Genomic DNA, 16,605 nt, shown 5'->3' on the forward strand with positions numbered 1-16,605 from the left:
CTCTGCCTTTGTAGGTTTCAGAGTGGAGAGAGAGGCAGCCATAGGTGGGGGTGAGGTGGCCCAGGGCAAAGGGACTCAGAACCACATCAGCAGTATCCAACTTAATGTCACTGCTTTCACACGTGCTTATGATCTCAAAACTCAGGTATTACACTTCACTCTATATAGTTAATCCATAAAATAATCTTCTCATATACAAACTACCTAAACTTTGAAGGAAGAATTTAATCAGATAATAAAGAATACATTGCCTTCTCTGCAAATAGGCTGAAGAGCAAACTTGAACACAAAATAGTAAACGAATTTTGATATACTTAAAAAAATTTTAAGTATAATTTTACTCAAAATGTTATAAAATCTCAAACGCATAGAACCATGCCATATATTTTGTGACTATTTCATACTTGTGGGCAATATCTCATGGTTCCAAACAATCTGCTTCTCCAAAGTGTTAAACTGGAAGAATGCCTTTTATTTTCATTAAGCCTTCAAGTTTTTTTTTTTAATTGATACGATGATTTAATTCTCATAATGATGATAACTAGCAGAAAGTAGGAAGGGATGAAAATTTTAAAATTGTAGCTGTGTTTGAACGTTAGGAGGGATAGACGTGGAGTAGGAATAATACTGCTTAAAAATCTCCTATAATTCTGAGTACCCAGCACATTGTCCCTATAGCTAGAGTGATAGATCACTGAACCTCATGGAAAGGCAATTTGTGTGAGAAAATAATATAGGAACAGAAATGGATTTCTTATCACATGCTAACTACAATTCATTGGCAGTAGTTGTCAAAATATGGTCTTAAAAAGGAGGCTATAGCAGCATCTGGGCTCAGTGGGAAAGAGTGTTGTGATGATTAGTAATGTCTGCCATAACGAGGAAAAGAAGGAAAGCATATATTTGCCAAGACTGGAAAAATTCAATCTACAAAATGCCTGAGGAGGTAATTCTCGAACTGCGTTGCTGCCATATTTTCCTCATTTCTCTATTTTGTTGTAGTTACTACTTTCTTTTTTTTCAAGTAACGTTCTTCAAGTGGCTGAATATTATAGGAGGATGTTGAGGGGATATATTGATTATGTGTTTGCTACTTATTCCCATGAATGAGGACATATACTCTACATCCTTGTATTTGCTTAGTAGAACATAAAATAACAGGCTGTGCTCCACTACAAATTCTTTTTGGGATTTTAATATACCCCATATATGAAGTCTGATTAGTCCACAGAAAATCTATGTGGAAATATAAAAAAGTGTACTTTCCTGTAATCGTATTTCTGAAAACAGTACCGTATTGGGAAGAATCTTGCCATTTTGCATGATTGTATACTGTATGTTGGGAAGAACAAGGGCTTTGCAGTTGGTGGAGCTTGTTAAATGCCCAGTCCACTAATTACCTGCTTTACTCTTTGAGTCTCTCTTTCCTTACCTGAGGGATAGGGTTAGCTAATAATAGTGGATTAAATGACCTTATATATAAAACTGCCTAGTACAATAACTGACACATAATAGGCCTTCAACAAATGGCAGTAATAGTTGTTATTGATGATCTATATTGGAATTTTGATCAGTATTAGTGTTGGTCTTTTTTTTTTTTTTTTTTTTAGTGTTGGTCTTAACATCAGTATTATCATTAGCTTGTGCCAACAGTTCATGTGAATTAAATTCAGACTTTATAACAGGTGGAAGTTTCACACTTCCCGATTCATGTTTAACATTCTGTCTTCCTTCCACAAAGCTTTGCTAATCAATCAATTACAACACTGGTTTTGGCTAGCCATTCACTTCTCATGGAAAATATCATCAAAAGTTCTAGTTATAGAAATTAAGACAAGTTATCTATGACTTGGTATATAGAGATAAACAACCAGGCAAGTGCTGATTATGTATAGCCTAGACATCTTTGAGCAAGATCTTTTCAAAATGAATGGAAAAATTCACATCCAATTGTTGAAAGTTATTGCCCTCAGAAGGCAGCATTAGAGGTGCTGTATGCATTGGATAGAGGAAGTGGTACCATTTACTCTTATATTTTACTTGTGGATCTCTAAAGCAGAGGCTCTTAATTATGATACTGGCTTGAACTTTCCCCAACATTCATGATTCACACATCACTGGTAGCCAAGTACTTGGAAGTTCAATAATAGATTTATGTGCACTAAGGAAAGTGGTGGTTCCAGTTCTTAAAAGCTAAAGTATTTTAAGATCCCTGACTGTGGCCCAGTGGGTAGTGAGAATATTCCTCAGTGTCTTGGCCTGAGCAGAACATGACTCTATCATGGACCGGTCCATCTAGTAGTCAACTGTTGCCCATCCCTGGATGCCACTGTTTTAGCTGATGTCATCAAAGAGCCCATAATCTGTAAAAAAGTTTTGTCAGTGCTGGGGATCTAGAGCAGGGACGGGAGAAAAATGTTATTTTCTCATTACATGGCAGCACTGTCCAAAAAGGCATTGGCCAGCTGACTTCAACCTTAGTGCTGTGGTGTATGGAGGAATCAGGGGTGAGAGTTGAAGAGGCTGGAGAATGAATGTGTGGTAGAATGTGGGTGAGGTGGGGAAGATTGGGCCGGGTGAAGGAACACTCATATTGTCATCAGTCTACTTTATGCTATTATTAAACCACTGGATCTCAGATGTAACCCTGGACTCCATAGGAGGATGCTCGACTTGGGGTGGAGAGTGGCCATAGCATTTATCATAAAGGTCAGGGGGAAGGGAGCAAGAGGTGTGTCAAAGGTCATGGCCAGGCACTGCTCCTGAGGCCATTCTCTACATAGCTTTGGCCTCCAACTGGGCCTTTTCTCCCAGGGGCTGTGCACCATGTGACAGCCACAGACACTTCTTTAAAAAGGAGGTTATACACTTCAACACTGTAGAATGAATAAAAGTGAGGCTAGTTTGAAATTCGCATTTACGAAAGGATGACTACATATACTAAAGAGGCACTTGTGCAAACTACTTTTTTGGATCAATTGGATTTAAAATTATACTCATGGCCATGTACATTTACACATCCACATACTTTCTTGAGTAGGAGAGAAGGTAAGAGTGTTGGCAACTGTACAGAGCTCTGAATATTCCCATGGGACTGTGCCAGGCACAAGAATATAAGCATTATTTGGGACGACCACTCCAATGAAAGCTTTCTCTGACCAGTATCTTTTTCTACTGGGTGTCTCGTCTTTTGAGAGGAAAAACTGCAGACACAAGATTTATAAGATCTCTGATATGCTATTATAAAATTATTGAGCTGTGGGTTGCACAGCTTTCCTCATCACCCCCCACCCCAACCTTGGTTGCCTTAATTTCTTCACCTCTTACTATTCTGTCAAGAGGAAGGATAAAAGCTTCTCAGGTGAATTGTTGAGAAAAAAAGCAATTAGAGTGGAATAAAAACCATGGGGACCTAGTGGATGAGAGAGAGTTATGTCAGTATAGAAGTGTGAGAGAAGCCTGGCAGTCTGGGGATACTTGAGAGTCTAATAAGAGTACAGGTGAGTTTAATCAGAGTTGCTGTGGATTATACATTTATACCCTTTTACCTGTTTGAGAGATAAATAGGCAGAGAGATAGAAATTCTACTCCGTCATGTTTTCTTAATCCAACATCACACTAAGACAGATGACCGGGCTGTAGGATTCAGGGGAAGGACAGTGCCACAGTCTTATATGCATAAAACAAGCCACACGTTCTTCAGCTAACATCGCTATCCTTCATACCATGTCTCTTCCCCTTAAACAGTCTCAGTTCTCTGGGATCAGGGACAGGGTGGGTGGATGGCATTGGAGGCCAAAGGGGTGGACAAGGGTAACCTGCTCAGGCTGCTATGAAGATAAGAATGGTGATAATGGTTCAGGAATGGTACCTGTAAGAACTCTGTTTCCCTTTGTTTCTCCAAGAAAAGTGTATTAAAGGCAGAAAACACTAGCACAGAGATCTCTGTCAGAAACAAGGATAGCAAATCCATCATAGAAACTTTCCATTTGGTCTCCCAGATATTAGACTTTAGAGGGGAATCAAACTGCCAACTTTATACAAAGTACCCAACTCCTGCCCGTGTATGGGGGCACCATCACATTTGCCAATTGCTGACCTGTCCGCAGGATGACTGCACATCCCATGAAACCATAAACTTCTGGCCCTATGACACAAGCCCTCATGTTGACTTTACCTCTGGATCATTTTGACTTTTTGGCATTTTCTCATCTTAATGCATTCATTGGTATTTTCCAACTATGATAAACATTCATAATCTTGAAAAAGCAGGGAAGAAATTATTTTATCTGCTTTTCTTCAAAAAGAAGGCTCTTACCTGCCTGCTTCTACAGCCATAGAACAGTTAGAGAGCTCTGTTGATGGGCACTGGCTGTGGGGTCCGTTAACCCTATACCACAATGAGAGGCCCGGATTAAATGAGTTCATTTTATAGATAACCAAAGTTCTTTTCCATTAACGCATCACTCACTGCATTAGCTCATTCTCTTCAATGTCAACACGCGCCCATCTCTTCAATAAAACTTACGCAAAAAAACCCAAGAAACATTTTCTCTAACTACTTTGCTTTCCCTTCAGAGACAGGCTACTTAGTACTTTATATTGCTTTTCTCTCTGACCTCATATTTACTCCTGCTCCCCTGCAATCTGTCTTACACGATTTTATTCAAATGCTCTTGCTAAGGCTGCCCATAGATACCTGGCCACTAAGCTGCTAAAATCAGTGGACCCACCTCAACTTTTTATCGTGCTGGAGCTTTGTGAAGACTTGGACATTACACTCCTTGAAACTCTCCCCATTTTTTTGGTTTCTGTGATACTGCTCTTTCCATGCTTTCGTTATTACTGGTCCGGCTCTTCTTTCTCGGGCTCCTTTGGGTACTCTCCCTTTGGCTATTTCTTAAATCTTGGTGTTCAGGAGGTTACACTTTTTCCCTCTGTTAATTTGCATACCTCACAGTCTGCATGGGTCAACTCAACTATGCATGAATCTTCAGCTATAGTCTCTATATTGATGAGCTTCAAAACTTCTGCCCAGACCTTTTCATCTGAGGGTCAACCTACAAGTATAACTGCTTACTGGACACCTCCACCTCCATGGCCCACAGGCATCTTCAATTCAGCTTACTTGAAATGGTCTCATTTTGATTCCAAAACCATATCCTTCTTCTTCTCTCTCTTAGTGGTAACACTACCGGCCAAGGACAGTAAGAAAGCTTGTTTAAGAAGGTCACTTGACAGAATCCTTGACTCTTTTCTCTCCTCTTACCTCCTGCCCCCAAACTTATTCCCATTTCCTGAGTTCGGCCCTAATCTTCTGTAGCTTGCGTTTCTGTAAACACATAACCGTCTCTGTTTCCAGTCTTGTTTCTTGTTTCACACTCAGTCTAAATTGGCTCTAGAGTGATCTTTTAGGAATGTAAATGTGATCATGCCATTCGCTTGCTTAAAATCCCTCACTGAGTGCCCTTTTATGATAAAATCCTAAGTCATCCCTCCTCACTCCCGCCCTTTACTGCTTCCTCTGTTGGACTGCTTTAGGGAAGATGGGCTAGAGTAATAGTTTAATCTCTAGCTATTTCATGCTTGGTTTCACTTTACTGAGGCTGCCAATTAGTGATTTAGAGGTGAACTCTTATGTGCTCTGCAGTGAACTGAGGCCTGCTCAAGTCGTCCTTGAAGAGCCTTTGGCCTTATTATCACAAAAAACCTGCACTGACTTGAACCTGTAACCTAAAGCTGAACATCTGTATATCCTGTTGGCCGTCCCCTGACTTAGGAAAGTGAGCTTTGAAAATGCTTTGGTTATTTCTCATTCTGATTTGTCCTAAATAAAGACATATACTCTCAATTTGATAATATTTTAAATGTAATCTTTTCAGAAATGGGTAATAGTATTTTTTCTTTTACTCTCCCCTTCTTAGAATTGTTTTATAGAGGGAAGTGAGTAGGTCTTCTCAACTCTAACTTTTATAAAATGGTATATGAGTGCCTTCATTTTCTTGTCTTGTCATCTATCTCTTTCTGGGTTTAGGAATGGAAAGCAACAACAGCTGGGTGTGATCCTATCAGCGGGAAACATCCTCACTCCTGGCTGATTCACAAATTGCCCCTGTCTTGCTTGCCATTTCAAATAGAGAGACAGAACATAGAATGGACGAGAAAATTAAAGAGGCTTCAGATACACACAAATTCTACTCACGGAGGTAAGGAAAGACCATTCAACAAAGAAAGGACATACAAACAACAAAGACTCCCGCAAAAAAAATTAACTCAGAAAAATTAGATTCGTAGAAGACAAAAGGAGAACCTGTTTTCTGAAGACAAAAAAATCCATTTAAAAATGTTAATTGTTTTTTTCACAGCTGATAAATAGAATATGGTTTGTATAAAATATTCTAAAAGGTGGATAACTAGACAGTTATCATGGTAAACTTTCTGCTCTCTACCTGTTAGTCTTGTCTACAGCCTGAAAGAAATGATTGTCGAGGGGGGAAAATCAACACTATGCATCTTACACAAGGATGTCCTCCACCAGGGTGTGAAGGGCACTGGGATTGCGGATCAGTTTGTCAAGGAAGCTGACAATGTCAGTAAATTTTGGTCTGTGATTTCTCTCCTTCTGCCAGCAATGGAGCATCAGCTGGTGTAGGGATGCTGGACAGCCCATGGGAGCCGGAAGTCTATAACCTTCTTCAATGGACAGAATGACCTAAATGCAAACATACACAGGTTAGTCTCTCACTTTTTGGGACAAATAACACAATATATGCTACGTTAGAATTCCTTTCTATACAGGAAGTAGAAGCCAAAACATCAGTAAGCACAAAAACTTGTGGGTACAAGCAGTCCAAACAAAGATAAATACAAAAGTTGCAAGTATCTACGTTAATAGCTGCTGACACCTCTTTGAGGAAATATGTTTTTAAACATGTAGTATTCAGAAGGGAGGTTAAGCTTCATCACAATTTCGAGAAATATTTCCTGTGCGATTTAGCTGGAACATCTCAAAACCCAATTAGGACATCAGAAAGTTAGCATAAGATTGATGCATTTTTGTGCAAACCACATGTGACAAATGCGTCAAGTAAAATTGTACCTCTGCTGAAGCAATGAACTCCTGAGCCATTTTTTATCCTCTTATAATAATGTCAGTGTGTATTCTTTTGGTGGCTATTGTTCCTTCTTTCTTCTTTATTGCTTGCTTAGTTTCTCTTTGCTTACTTCTGGCTTTCCCTGAGTCTGACACTGATAAGATTATGAAGTCCTCACAGAACTTCTAAGGTCATTAAATCCTCCAAATGCTATCAGTGGCTAGTTTAAGGGCACACAGCAACAGGATCACTCAGCGTGAGTATCTTCAGGGGCCAGGGCTCTGCGTAGAATGTTTTGTTCTCTCTGTCCTGCATGATAGCAGGTAGTCACATGTGGCTGTTGAGTGCTTGAAATGTGACTAATAGAACCAGGGAACTGAATTTTGTGTTTCAGTTCATTTTAATTCATTAAAATTTAAATTGAAATAGCCACGTGTGGCCAGTGGCTACTACATAGGACAGGGAAGCCCTAGGAAAAGGATCGTCTAAAAGAAGCCAAAGTTACAACACAATGACAATAAGATGGGATCTATCTATCTATCTATCTATCTATCATTTATTTTTGTAGTTAGGAAATCGCATATAAAATAAGGCAGGAGAGTTATCTATTTCATATGTGGCCCACCTGCGAATTTCCTAATAATGCAATATAATTGATTATAAATTTATAGAACTTATTTTTTTTGTGATGTGTTCAAAATATTCATGTGACCCTTTATCCATTTTTTAAGATTTTATTTATTTGTGAGAGAGAGAGTGAGTGAGAGAGCATGAGCAGGGATAGAAGCAGAGGGACAGGGAGAGAGAATCTGAAGCAGACTCTGTGCTAAGGGTGGAGCCCGACATGGGGCTCAATCTCACAACCTCAAGATCATGACTTGAGCCAAAACCAAGAGTCAGACGCTGAACTGAGCCACCCAGGGGCTCCATCATGTGAACTTCTATTCTTATGTCATCCCTAGGAGAAAGGAAAAGGAGGTGGGAGCCTAGGAACAGACCAATAGTTAAAGATAGGCACAGCCCAACCTCATCCCTGCCCTCCATCAACAACAGAGATAACAAAATGCAAGTGGTGATACTGTTAAGTGGAGACCTCTTTTTATTGTAGCATCAGCTACACACTTTCAGTGGTTTATAAAAACATATCTGAATTTCTCTTTCAATGGACACTTTTTGACAGGACTCTGAAATATCCATAATTTATGCTAGAGGCAGTTTGCAAAAAGGAGCAATAATATGCCTGCAAGAACCTCTTAACTGCTAAGTGTTAGCTTTTTTGTTATAGGGAATTTCTCATAATCCCATCAGTGTCTTTGTGACCAGAACACTCTAACCTGTCATGATACTAGCATTTTTGTATTCATTTTATCTCATTATTGAACAGGATTTTTTCTTATCTGTTCTCTGATTATTTTTGCTATTAACTAGGTTTGCATCTTATAAGACCTTTTCCAACACATTTTAGTAAAACAGGATGCATGTGAAATGCTTGTATAACATCAGAAGTACTGTTTTGGAAAGGAACTAAGAAAAATAGGATAGAATTCCATATAAAAAGACTTCAAAATCCTACTCCAGGAGAGCTCTCTCGTTGAATTACCACAGTTACCTACTTATAAGTGCATAGAATAAAACAGATGACAAGTGAAGTTATGTTTTGAGAAAAAAAATATTAGCTTCTTTTATTGAGTATCTATCATATTCTAGGTGATTCACACTTTTTTCTTCACTGAATGCTTAAAGTAACTCAATATGATAGTTATTATTCCTATTCTTTTTTTTTTTATTTTTTGTGTAGAGCCCAACATGGGACTTGAACTCACGACCTAACATCAAGACTGAGCTGAGATTAAGAGTTGGATGCTTAACTGACTAAGTCATCCACGTACCCCTTCATTGTCCTTGTTCTTAAGGGAAAAAATCTGGACTTGGAAAGGTTAGGAAAGTTGCCTAAATTTACACAGCATGGATGGCAGAGCTAGCATTTCAATTAACTTCCATTAACTTCTAAAGTTTTCCTCTGACCATTCTCCAGAAACACATTTCAGTTCTCATAATAAAACTTCCTTTCCAATTTTTTATCAATTAACGTGACTGTAGGAGTGATTTTCATGTTACCTTTTGTCATAGCACCTAGTAATTGGACTTGTTTTTATTTGGAGCTTAAATTTTATATTCTGGGTAAGTCAAATACCTATTTACTTCACAGTTTGCAAAATGGTATCTCAGACTGAACAGAGTCATTTCTGAATGCTTCTGAGTCTTGTACACATTTCTATTATTGCATCGATTACATTGTATTGTATCTCTTCATCTGCTTTTCTGCTTGAAAGCAGGAATTATGTCTGTAGATTTTATATTCTCATCATTTAATATGGTGCCTGACCCATTAATAAGTATTATTGAACAAAATCAAAGTTATTAAGAAATTTTTCAATTTGTTTTGATAGAGCAGCAGATTCTTAGAAAACCTGAAGTTTTAAGCTACCCAAGATGGATTCAAAGAATGAGCATGGCAGCATTTGAAGTCCCCTCTGAAGGAAGTATTTAGTCAAAACTTGGTGCATCCAGCAGCATTCTCCAAAATGATCTCTCTCTTGGGCTTGCTTGGACAATGAGCCTGTGAGACTGGGGCTTGCTATTCTCCAGGAGAGAAGCACTGGACTCAAACTCAGCTTTCTGTATGCCTAGTGGCGTCTTCCTCCCGTTGAGAGGGGTTCCTCTTTCCCAGTGCCTTCATGGTCCTTAGCTGACTTTCCTAGACAATTCTTGCAAATAATTAACACCCAAAGCAGACCGCTTGGTGCCAAGTGGGTTGTTCATATTCTCTTTTGGCAAAAGGGCTCTCATAATTGTCCTCTAAAAGGAGAGAATGACAAGAGAGTGTGGTCTCTTGTCTGGAACCTTTACCCATAATGAATTCAGCAGTGTTTCTGGTCCTAGTATGCTTTTTCTGTGGGGACAGTGGCCTTATCTTCTTGTCGACCTCCGACTTTTACATTTCCTCAATTCTTTAACATGTGACCTTGTAAAATTTGTTGAGCCCTATATCATGTCAGATGTCATACATGAAGGGTCCTTGTAGAATAATAGTAACAACAATAACAACAGTGACAATAACAGCTAACAATTTCTGAGAGCTCTTGGATACTTCCAGGTACCAGTTCTAAATGATTTACATGTATCAACTCTTTTAATCCTTATAATAACCCTGTGAGGTAGGTACCCTTGTTATCCCAATTTTACAGACAAGGAATGTAAACACAGAGTGATTTAACTTGCCCAAGATCATACCCCTAAGAAGTATGGCTTCGAGGGAGCCAAAAGAAGAGATTTAAGTGATATGATCCACAAAATGGTTAATAGAAAACATCTTTCAAATGGATTTTTAAATTTATTCATCCAAAGAGATATATATTAACCATTTAACATGTATTGTTGAGCATAGTATGTATAAGAGATAACAAATGGGCAAGAAATATCTGTCTTTGGGAAACATAATTTAGTGAAGAAGCCAAGGGAGTTTAAATATGGTAAATGCCAGGTAGAACAGGGAGTTATGAGAGTATGTAGAAGGAGTGCCTAACCCTGCCTTGGGAAGGCTTCTCAGAGGAGGTGAGCTGCATCTTACAGAAAATGTACAAGGTAGGAGGGTCAATTGGACAGGGTGAAGAGAGGAGATGTGACCTGATCAGGGAACAAAAGTAGATCTGTGCAGCTAGAATAGAGCCTTCAGAGAGAAGGATGGTGAGATTTGAGGCTGGAAGGTTAAATAAAAATCGTATTTCTTGGGACCTTGAATGATTTTGTATGCTACAAATGACTTTTTGCAAAGGGAAAGGGTTTTAGCAAGTAAATGACATTACATTTGGAGAGTACATTGGAGGGAGCGGGAGGTCAGGAAGGAGAGAGCAGGACGGCCTTAGTGGAGGATAGCGGCTGTGGTATACAAGAAGTGGACCGATTTGGCAGAAACACAGGATAGGGTTAATGTTAGATGTGGCAGGACAGGTTTTTGAGTTGGCCAACCAGTAAAGACAGAGGCCACAAGAGAGGAAACAATTTTGGGGTTGGAGTGATGATGAGTTCAATTTCCTGTGAGCTTTCAGGTTTCAGATTCAAGTCACATATGTAACTTTGAGAGCTTATTACGTGCCAAGCTCTGGCCTAGGTGTTTAACGTAGCTCACTTTGTTTATGTCTCAAATTACCTTATTATGTGAGTATGGTTATGCATATTTTATAGATAAGAAAGTCGAAGCTCAAACTGATAAATAGGTTGGGTCAGTATTGCATAGCTAATAATTCCCTGAAAAAACGGACAGATATTATCATCTTGATAGTGCCTGGATCATGGTAATGGTTGGGAACATCTGTCCTGAGTCTCAAGCCAGATCTGTGACTTATTCCACCATAAATAGACCCTGAGCCTCTTTTACCCTCTTGTACACTCCCGGCTGCACTCTCGCCTTATGCTTAGCCTTCTCTGCAGGTTTTTAGATTTATCACCTACAGGACATAGAACTTCATGAGGTTGTCATGCAGATACCTTAGATTTTTTTGTTGTTGTTGTTCAAAACTTACCCCATTCTTCCTTTGGGATTCCTGTTCTTTGCAAAGGGTACCACTGTTCTTCCAGTGACTCAAGGCAGAGATCAAGAAGCCATTTGGGTTTCTCTCTTCTCTGATGCTCAAAAGTAACTGAAGTTGTGCTGATTCTACCACCTTCATATATTTTAAATCTGCTCCATTTAAAATTATCCCTCCCTCCAAATAATTTATTTCCCATTTTGATAACAGTCTCCTAACTAGTCTACTTGTTTTCCTTTCCCTTCTCCAATCATATCCCACAGGGCACCTGAAGCAATCATGATGGGGCGCTGTGATCCCATTCCTCCCACATCTGAAAATCTGCAGTGGCTCGCCATGAGCCGGGCTCTCAGTCCTCACCTCTGGCTGCATCCAGGCCTTTGCTCTGGCCACGACAAAACACTTGTGCTCTTTCAGCTGGGTGAGTGGCCCCTGAAGAGCAGCAACTATTTCTTTCTCCCATATGTTCCCAGCCACCTAGCACAATGCCTTGTCAAGTCAAAGTCCCCCCACCGCCCCTCCCAAAAAAACCCCAGAGCTTCAATGGTCATATATGTGATCTAGGAAAGCTGCATTTTACAGCAGCTTGAGAAAACCTATATTAACCTTTATCTTCATAAACATGTTTTTTGTGAGCAGCTTTGTTTTATAGGTATTTTCTGATTCCTTAGTCAAGAACTGACAAGGAGCCAGAAGCATATGGGGTGCTTTGTCTAGAAGACTAATTGAGGTTTGTTGTTTTAGGATATGAAGGGGTGATAATTAACTACAGAGAGTTTTGTAACAGTTTGGTTTATGATAGTTGTAGGCTGTCATCCTTTGGAGAAGAGTTATACAAGGTTAAACCCTTATTTAAAAATGCAAGAAGAAAATTAAAGTGAAAAAATATGAAAATGACTACAGTAATAATTTCCATGCAGAGGTAGAAGGAATTAGATTCTGTCAGAATTTATTATCTAAAACCTGGCTGGTTATTCTAAATAGACCGTACTGGTTGCCTGTCATTGACACCGCAATTTTTAGCAGCCTAGAATCAACATAAGGCTCAGATGGGGCACGTAGCAGACTGTTCTGCTCTTGCTGAATCTGATGAGTTTTCCAATTGTGTTGACAGTTTCTGAATCAAAGCAGGCAATGTGCACCTTTATTAAAACCAGGCAAACAAGAAGTAGACAGTCAATATGAAGACGCTGAGACATCCCTGAACAAAACCATTGAACAAGGACTGCTTGGGCTGTGCAAGGAATCAGATTTTTATGTTATAAGAGTACTAACTATCTCCAAAAGGAAGCACACTGAATTTAGTTATTCATACTTTCTTTTCAAAGAAACTGTCAAAATTTTGGTCTATTAAAACATACATTAGTAAGTAGAATGTGAAATGGTTTTATTTTTATCTTCTAAATATTAATCATGGGTTTATAGAAAACCTATAATCTCAGGTAGAATGGGGATGATGAAGCAAAGGGTCCCGGTATACACTTTCTTTTTGGAATATTGATTACTTATGTGTGTGTGTGTGTGTGTGTGTGTGTATATGTATATTAGGATATTTGATTCATAATACAATAATTCTGAAAACACTGGTAATCTATTTTCCTGACATGCAATATAAAGGTTGTGTCTACATGGGAGAGGAAAAAAAAGGTAGGAAAGACCTGGCTATATGTAAATAACATTTATAATCCTATACTGATTTTCTTATTCAATATTTTCAACATCCAGGATTTAAAATTCAGTGAAAGGCAATCAAAACCCAAATGAAGTTCAGTGTATGGTAAGAAAAAAGAGTACAGAGTAATCAAAGAAGGTGGTACAGGCAGAAAATATTTTTTCAGAGGCTTGTTTGTAATTTGTAGATCATTAGGGTGTGGAAACCTAAGATTTCCTTTTAAACTTTAATATAAAAGATTTCTTAAAAGTCTGCAGCTAAGGCAGTTCCCAAAGCTCACTTTTTGGAACTCACCATAGAATGTCAAGGACCTACTTAAAATGAAGAGTGCTCGTCTTCAGTAGGTTACCATCTCTGAGACTGTTGAATGTGTGGATAAAATGGGGAACAGTATGAAGTAGAGGACTCCCAGAGGTCAAAGGTTGTTGATGATAAGATCTGTCATTTGGAAAATCTTTTACCCCAAACAGGTGAAAGTCACACTTGTTGAGATAGATGACTAACACTCAATGTAACAATGCTTCAGTTTGTAAGTCATGGAAAAAACCTTCAGAAAGGAGTCACCTGAACCACATCAAAGTCCTAAATGGTCACTAATAAACTCATGAGTTGGGCAGATCTCAGTCTCCTCATTAACGAAGAACAGAGAACTGGACTCAGTGCTTGAGCTAGTACCTTGTAGCTCAAAAAAGCTGAGTTTCTAGAGTCCCTGAAACTGAAGTCTTACTCTGCAGGAGCTTTGGTAACATCTCTACATCTTGGGTTTCTATAACCTCCAGGTCTAGATTTGGCCTTCACCAATCCAGACAGGGTCAGACACTAGACTAAGAAGCTATGGAAATAAAGTTTATGAGTACAAAGAAGAGGGGGATTTTAAAATGTCCTCTTTGTACATGCTTCAAAGAGAGCAAAGGTGGAATAAAAATGAGTTAAGAGCTCAAGCGTGTAAATATATTTCAACATGTAAATATATTGAAAGTATAATTAATTTTTTATGAAAACATTACTGGCATGTGGACATTTTCTAGCTTTGTGGTCATTTAGCTACAAAAAAGCTTCCCTCAAAAATTACCCTGTGGTAGTAGCATATTGGTTATTGGTTTCCTCTACTTGGAATGTTACCGTTTGAATTATTTACAATGATGATTGATTACCTTTTGTAATATTCTCTATTACTCTTGACTCCGTAGCAGACATGCATCATGCTAGTGTAATTAGTATGCATTTAATTAAAATGCTATTGCCTATTTACCATTAGTTGGAGTTATTGAAAAATTGAGAAAAGGAAGGCCATTTTGACAATTGCTTTGGTATAGTACATATTTAAATAAATGCAAAAATTCCCTCAGTAATATGGAAAGGTTGAAATAATGGGAATGGGCCTTTAGCAATTTCCTGTATCTTACACAGATCATTACACCAGGACCATTACATAATAAAGAAGAGTTTGGAAAATCTAATCAGAGACAAAAATTGGAAATGACTGGACTCTCTGAGTCATAAAATCATACTGCATTTCTAAGGTAAGTGGATTCTACACATCCACGGTTGTTGGCTGAAATACTGACCTATAATTGTCAAGGTTATAGAATTATGAGGACAAACAAGAAATAGGGTAAAAGGTTATATATATTTTCTTCCTTTATAAATTTTAAAAAAAGGAATCAATCCAGATAAGGTCAAGAGGTTCTTTTCAACCACATGACCTAACAAAAGAAACTTCTGAAGATAAACTCCAATTTTTTCTTCAGGTAAGCTTCAGAAAGCAATCTAAAGCAAAACTTACTATTCAATAAGAAGCTTTTGAAACTAAGGAGACTAAATCCTATGGAAACACTGAGGCAGCATTATGTTTCCTAGTAAGCCTCCAACGAGATGCTCCCTATTACTGCTTCTCTTACTGGGGAAATGAACTGACTTAGTAGCATATGCCTGAATGATACCACACCCAGGAGACATTTGGGCTTCAAATTGCTTCAAAGGTTTTTTGTTGTTGTTGTTGTTGTTTTTTGTATTTTTCTTTTTGTTTTGTTTTGTTTCGTTTTTAAACAGCAGCATGTCGAGGGAACAACAAAACGAAACAAAACAAAAGCCAAGACTCTGATCTTGTGTTCTGATCATTAGTTCGAGTCAAGTCACCTCTTATTTATGTGGTGTTAGTTTTTTTCCCTACATATTAGCTCTGTGGGGATTGGGTTATTTGATGTTGCCTGCTGTTCATGTTTTGCTTCCATTTTCTTCTGCTAAGCACATTATACAGTGTAAGTGTTGGGAGAACCGCAGTGCCCTTCGTGTCATCTTTGGAACTTGCATGGCTCCTAGCATTACATTACACTCACATTGTACAATAAACAACGATTATTTTAAACTTGAATGAAAATAACATAAAACATTACCCAGCAGTACCTTAAAAAAAGAAGAAAGAACGCTAAGGAACAGCAAGGAGCTGCACCCCTTCCACTTATCTGTGATATGTTTCTGGTAGTAGGCTAAATTTGTCCATCATTAGAGTTTGATTTTAAACTACTGCTTATATACTTTTGTGAAATGTAATAAATATGGTACATTTTATAAATCTTTAATACCAAGACACGGAACACTACAAAAAAAGATTTATAGTTCTAAACAACAGTGAGTCAATCTGCATTCTTTTGCTAATAGAGAACAACAAAAACACTTCTCTTGTGACAGAGCAGCATACATAATTAAAGATGCTTTCATTTCATTATATAGAACCTCTGTGGTATAGACATTCCTTTGAAAATTAGACTTCTGCAGTATAGCTTCGAGGGTAAAGGCATGCACTTTGCAGTAAGCAGGGGGCTTGAACTTTGGTTCTACTATTAACTAGCTAGTAACCTTGGGTAAGTTATTTAAACTTTCTGGAAAGCCTCAGCTCTTTTATCTAGAAATGGGTAATAATAGTATTTATTTTTGATAATTATTTTGAAGATTAAATGAGCTAATAATCTAAAATACTGGGTTCATATTAAGCCCAGAAAATGCAAACTGTGATCATTACATTTGATTAATTAAACACCTTGTATATACCACTTTTTTTTTTCTTAAGATTTTAATTATTTATTCCTGAGAGACACAGAGAGAGAGGCAGAGACACAGGCAGAGGGAGAAGCAGTTTCTCCACAGGGATCCTGATGTGGGACTCGATCCCAGGATCAGGATCTGAGCCAAAGGCAGAGGCTTCACCACTGAGCCACCGAGGTGCCCCTATGCCAGGTGTTTTACATAC

General features: G+C 38.3%; 2 protein-coding genes across 27 annotated transcripts in view; one reads left to right on the forward strand and one right to left on the reverse strand.

The window, feature by feature from the left end:
- The window catches only part of LOC144305590 (uncharacterized), a 58,441-nt gene that overhangs the window by 21,923 nt on the left and 19,913 nt on the right, over positions 1–16,605 (forward strand). For 6 of the 13 annotated variants that reach the window (XR_013372607.1, XR_013372593.1, XR_013372599.1 and 3 more), the window contains 3 exons: positions 6,035–6,206; positions 6,630–6,732; positions 14,766–14,878. The exons of 1 other annotated variant lie outside the window; for it this stretch is intronic. The gene's annotated coding sequence lies outside the window, so the exon portion shown is untranslated. Of the gene's footprint in view, positions 1–6,034; positions 6,207–6,629; positions 6,733–11,946; positions 12,105–14,765; positions 14,879–16,605 lie in introns of all 13 variants that reach the window. 6 more of the 13 variants (XR_013372594.1, XR_013372598.1, XR_013372597.1 and 3 more) reach the window with 6 other exon arrangements.
- Positions 1–16,605, reverse strand: part of EPHA6 (EPH receptor A6) — an 887,621-nt gene that overhangs the window by 15,931 nt on the left and 855,085 nt on the right. For 10 of the 14 annotated variants that reach the window (XM_077884567.1, XM_077884561.1, XM_077884560.1 and 7 more), the window contains 2 exons: positions 6,519–6,712; positions 4,319–4,390 (listed from right to left, as the gene is read on the reverse strand). The exons of 1 other annotated variant lie outside the window; for it this stretch is intronic. In XM_077884567.1, coding sequence (XP_077740693.1) covers positions 4,319–4,390; positions 6,519–6,712 — 266 coding nt within the window. Of the gene's footprint in view, positions 1–4,318; positions 4,391–6,518; positions 6,713–16,605 lie in introns of those variants that run through there. 3 more of the 14 variants (XM_077884562.1, XM_077884568.1, XM_077884571.1) reach the window with 2 other exon arrangements.

The sequence above is a fragment of the Canis aureus genome, chromosome 35 (genome assembly GCF_053574225.1).
Source record: "Canis aureus isolate CA01 chromosome 35, VMU_Caureus_v.1.0, whole genome shotgun sequence".
Taxonomy (NCBI): Eukaryota; Metazoa; Chordata; class Mammalia; order Carnivora; family Canidae; genus Canis; species Canis aureus.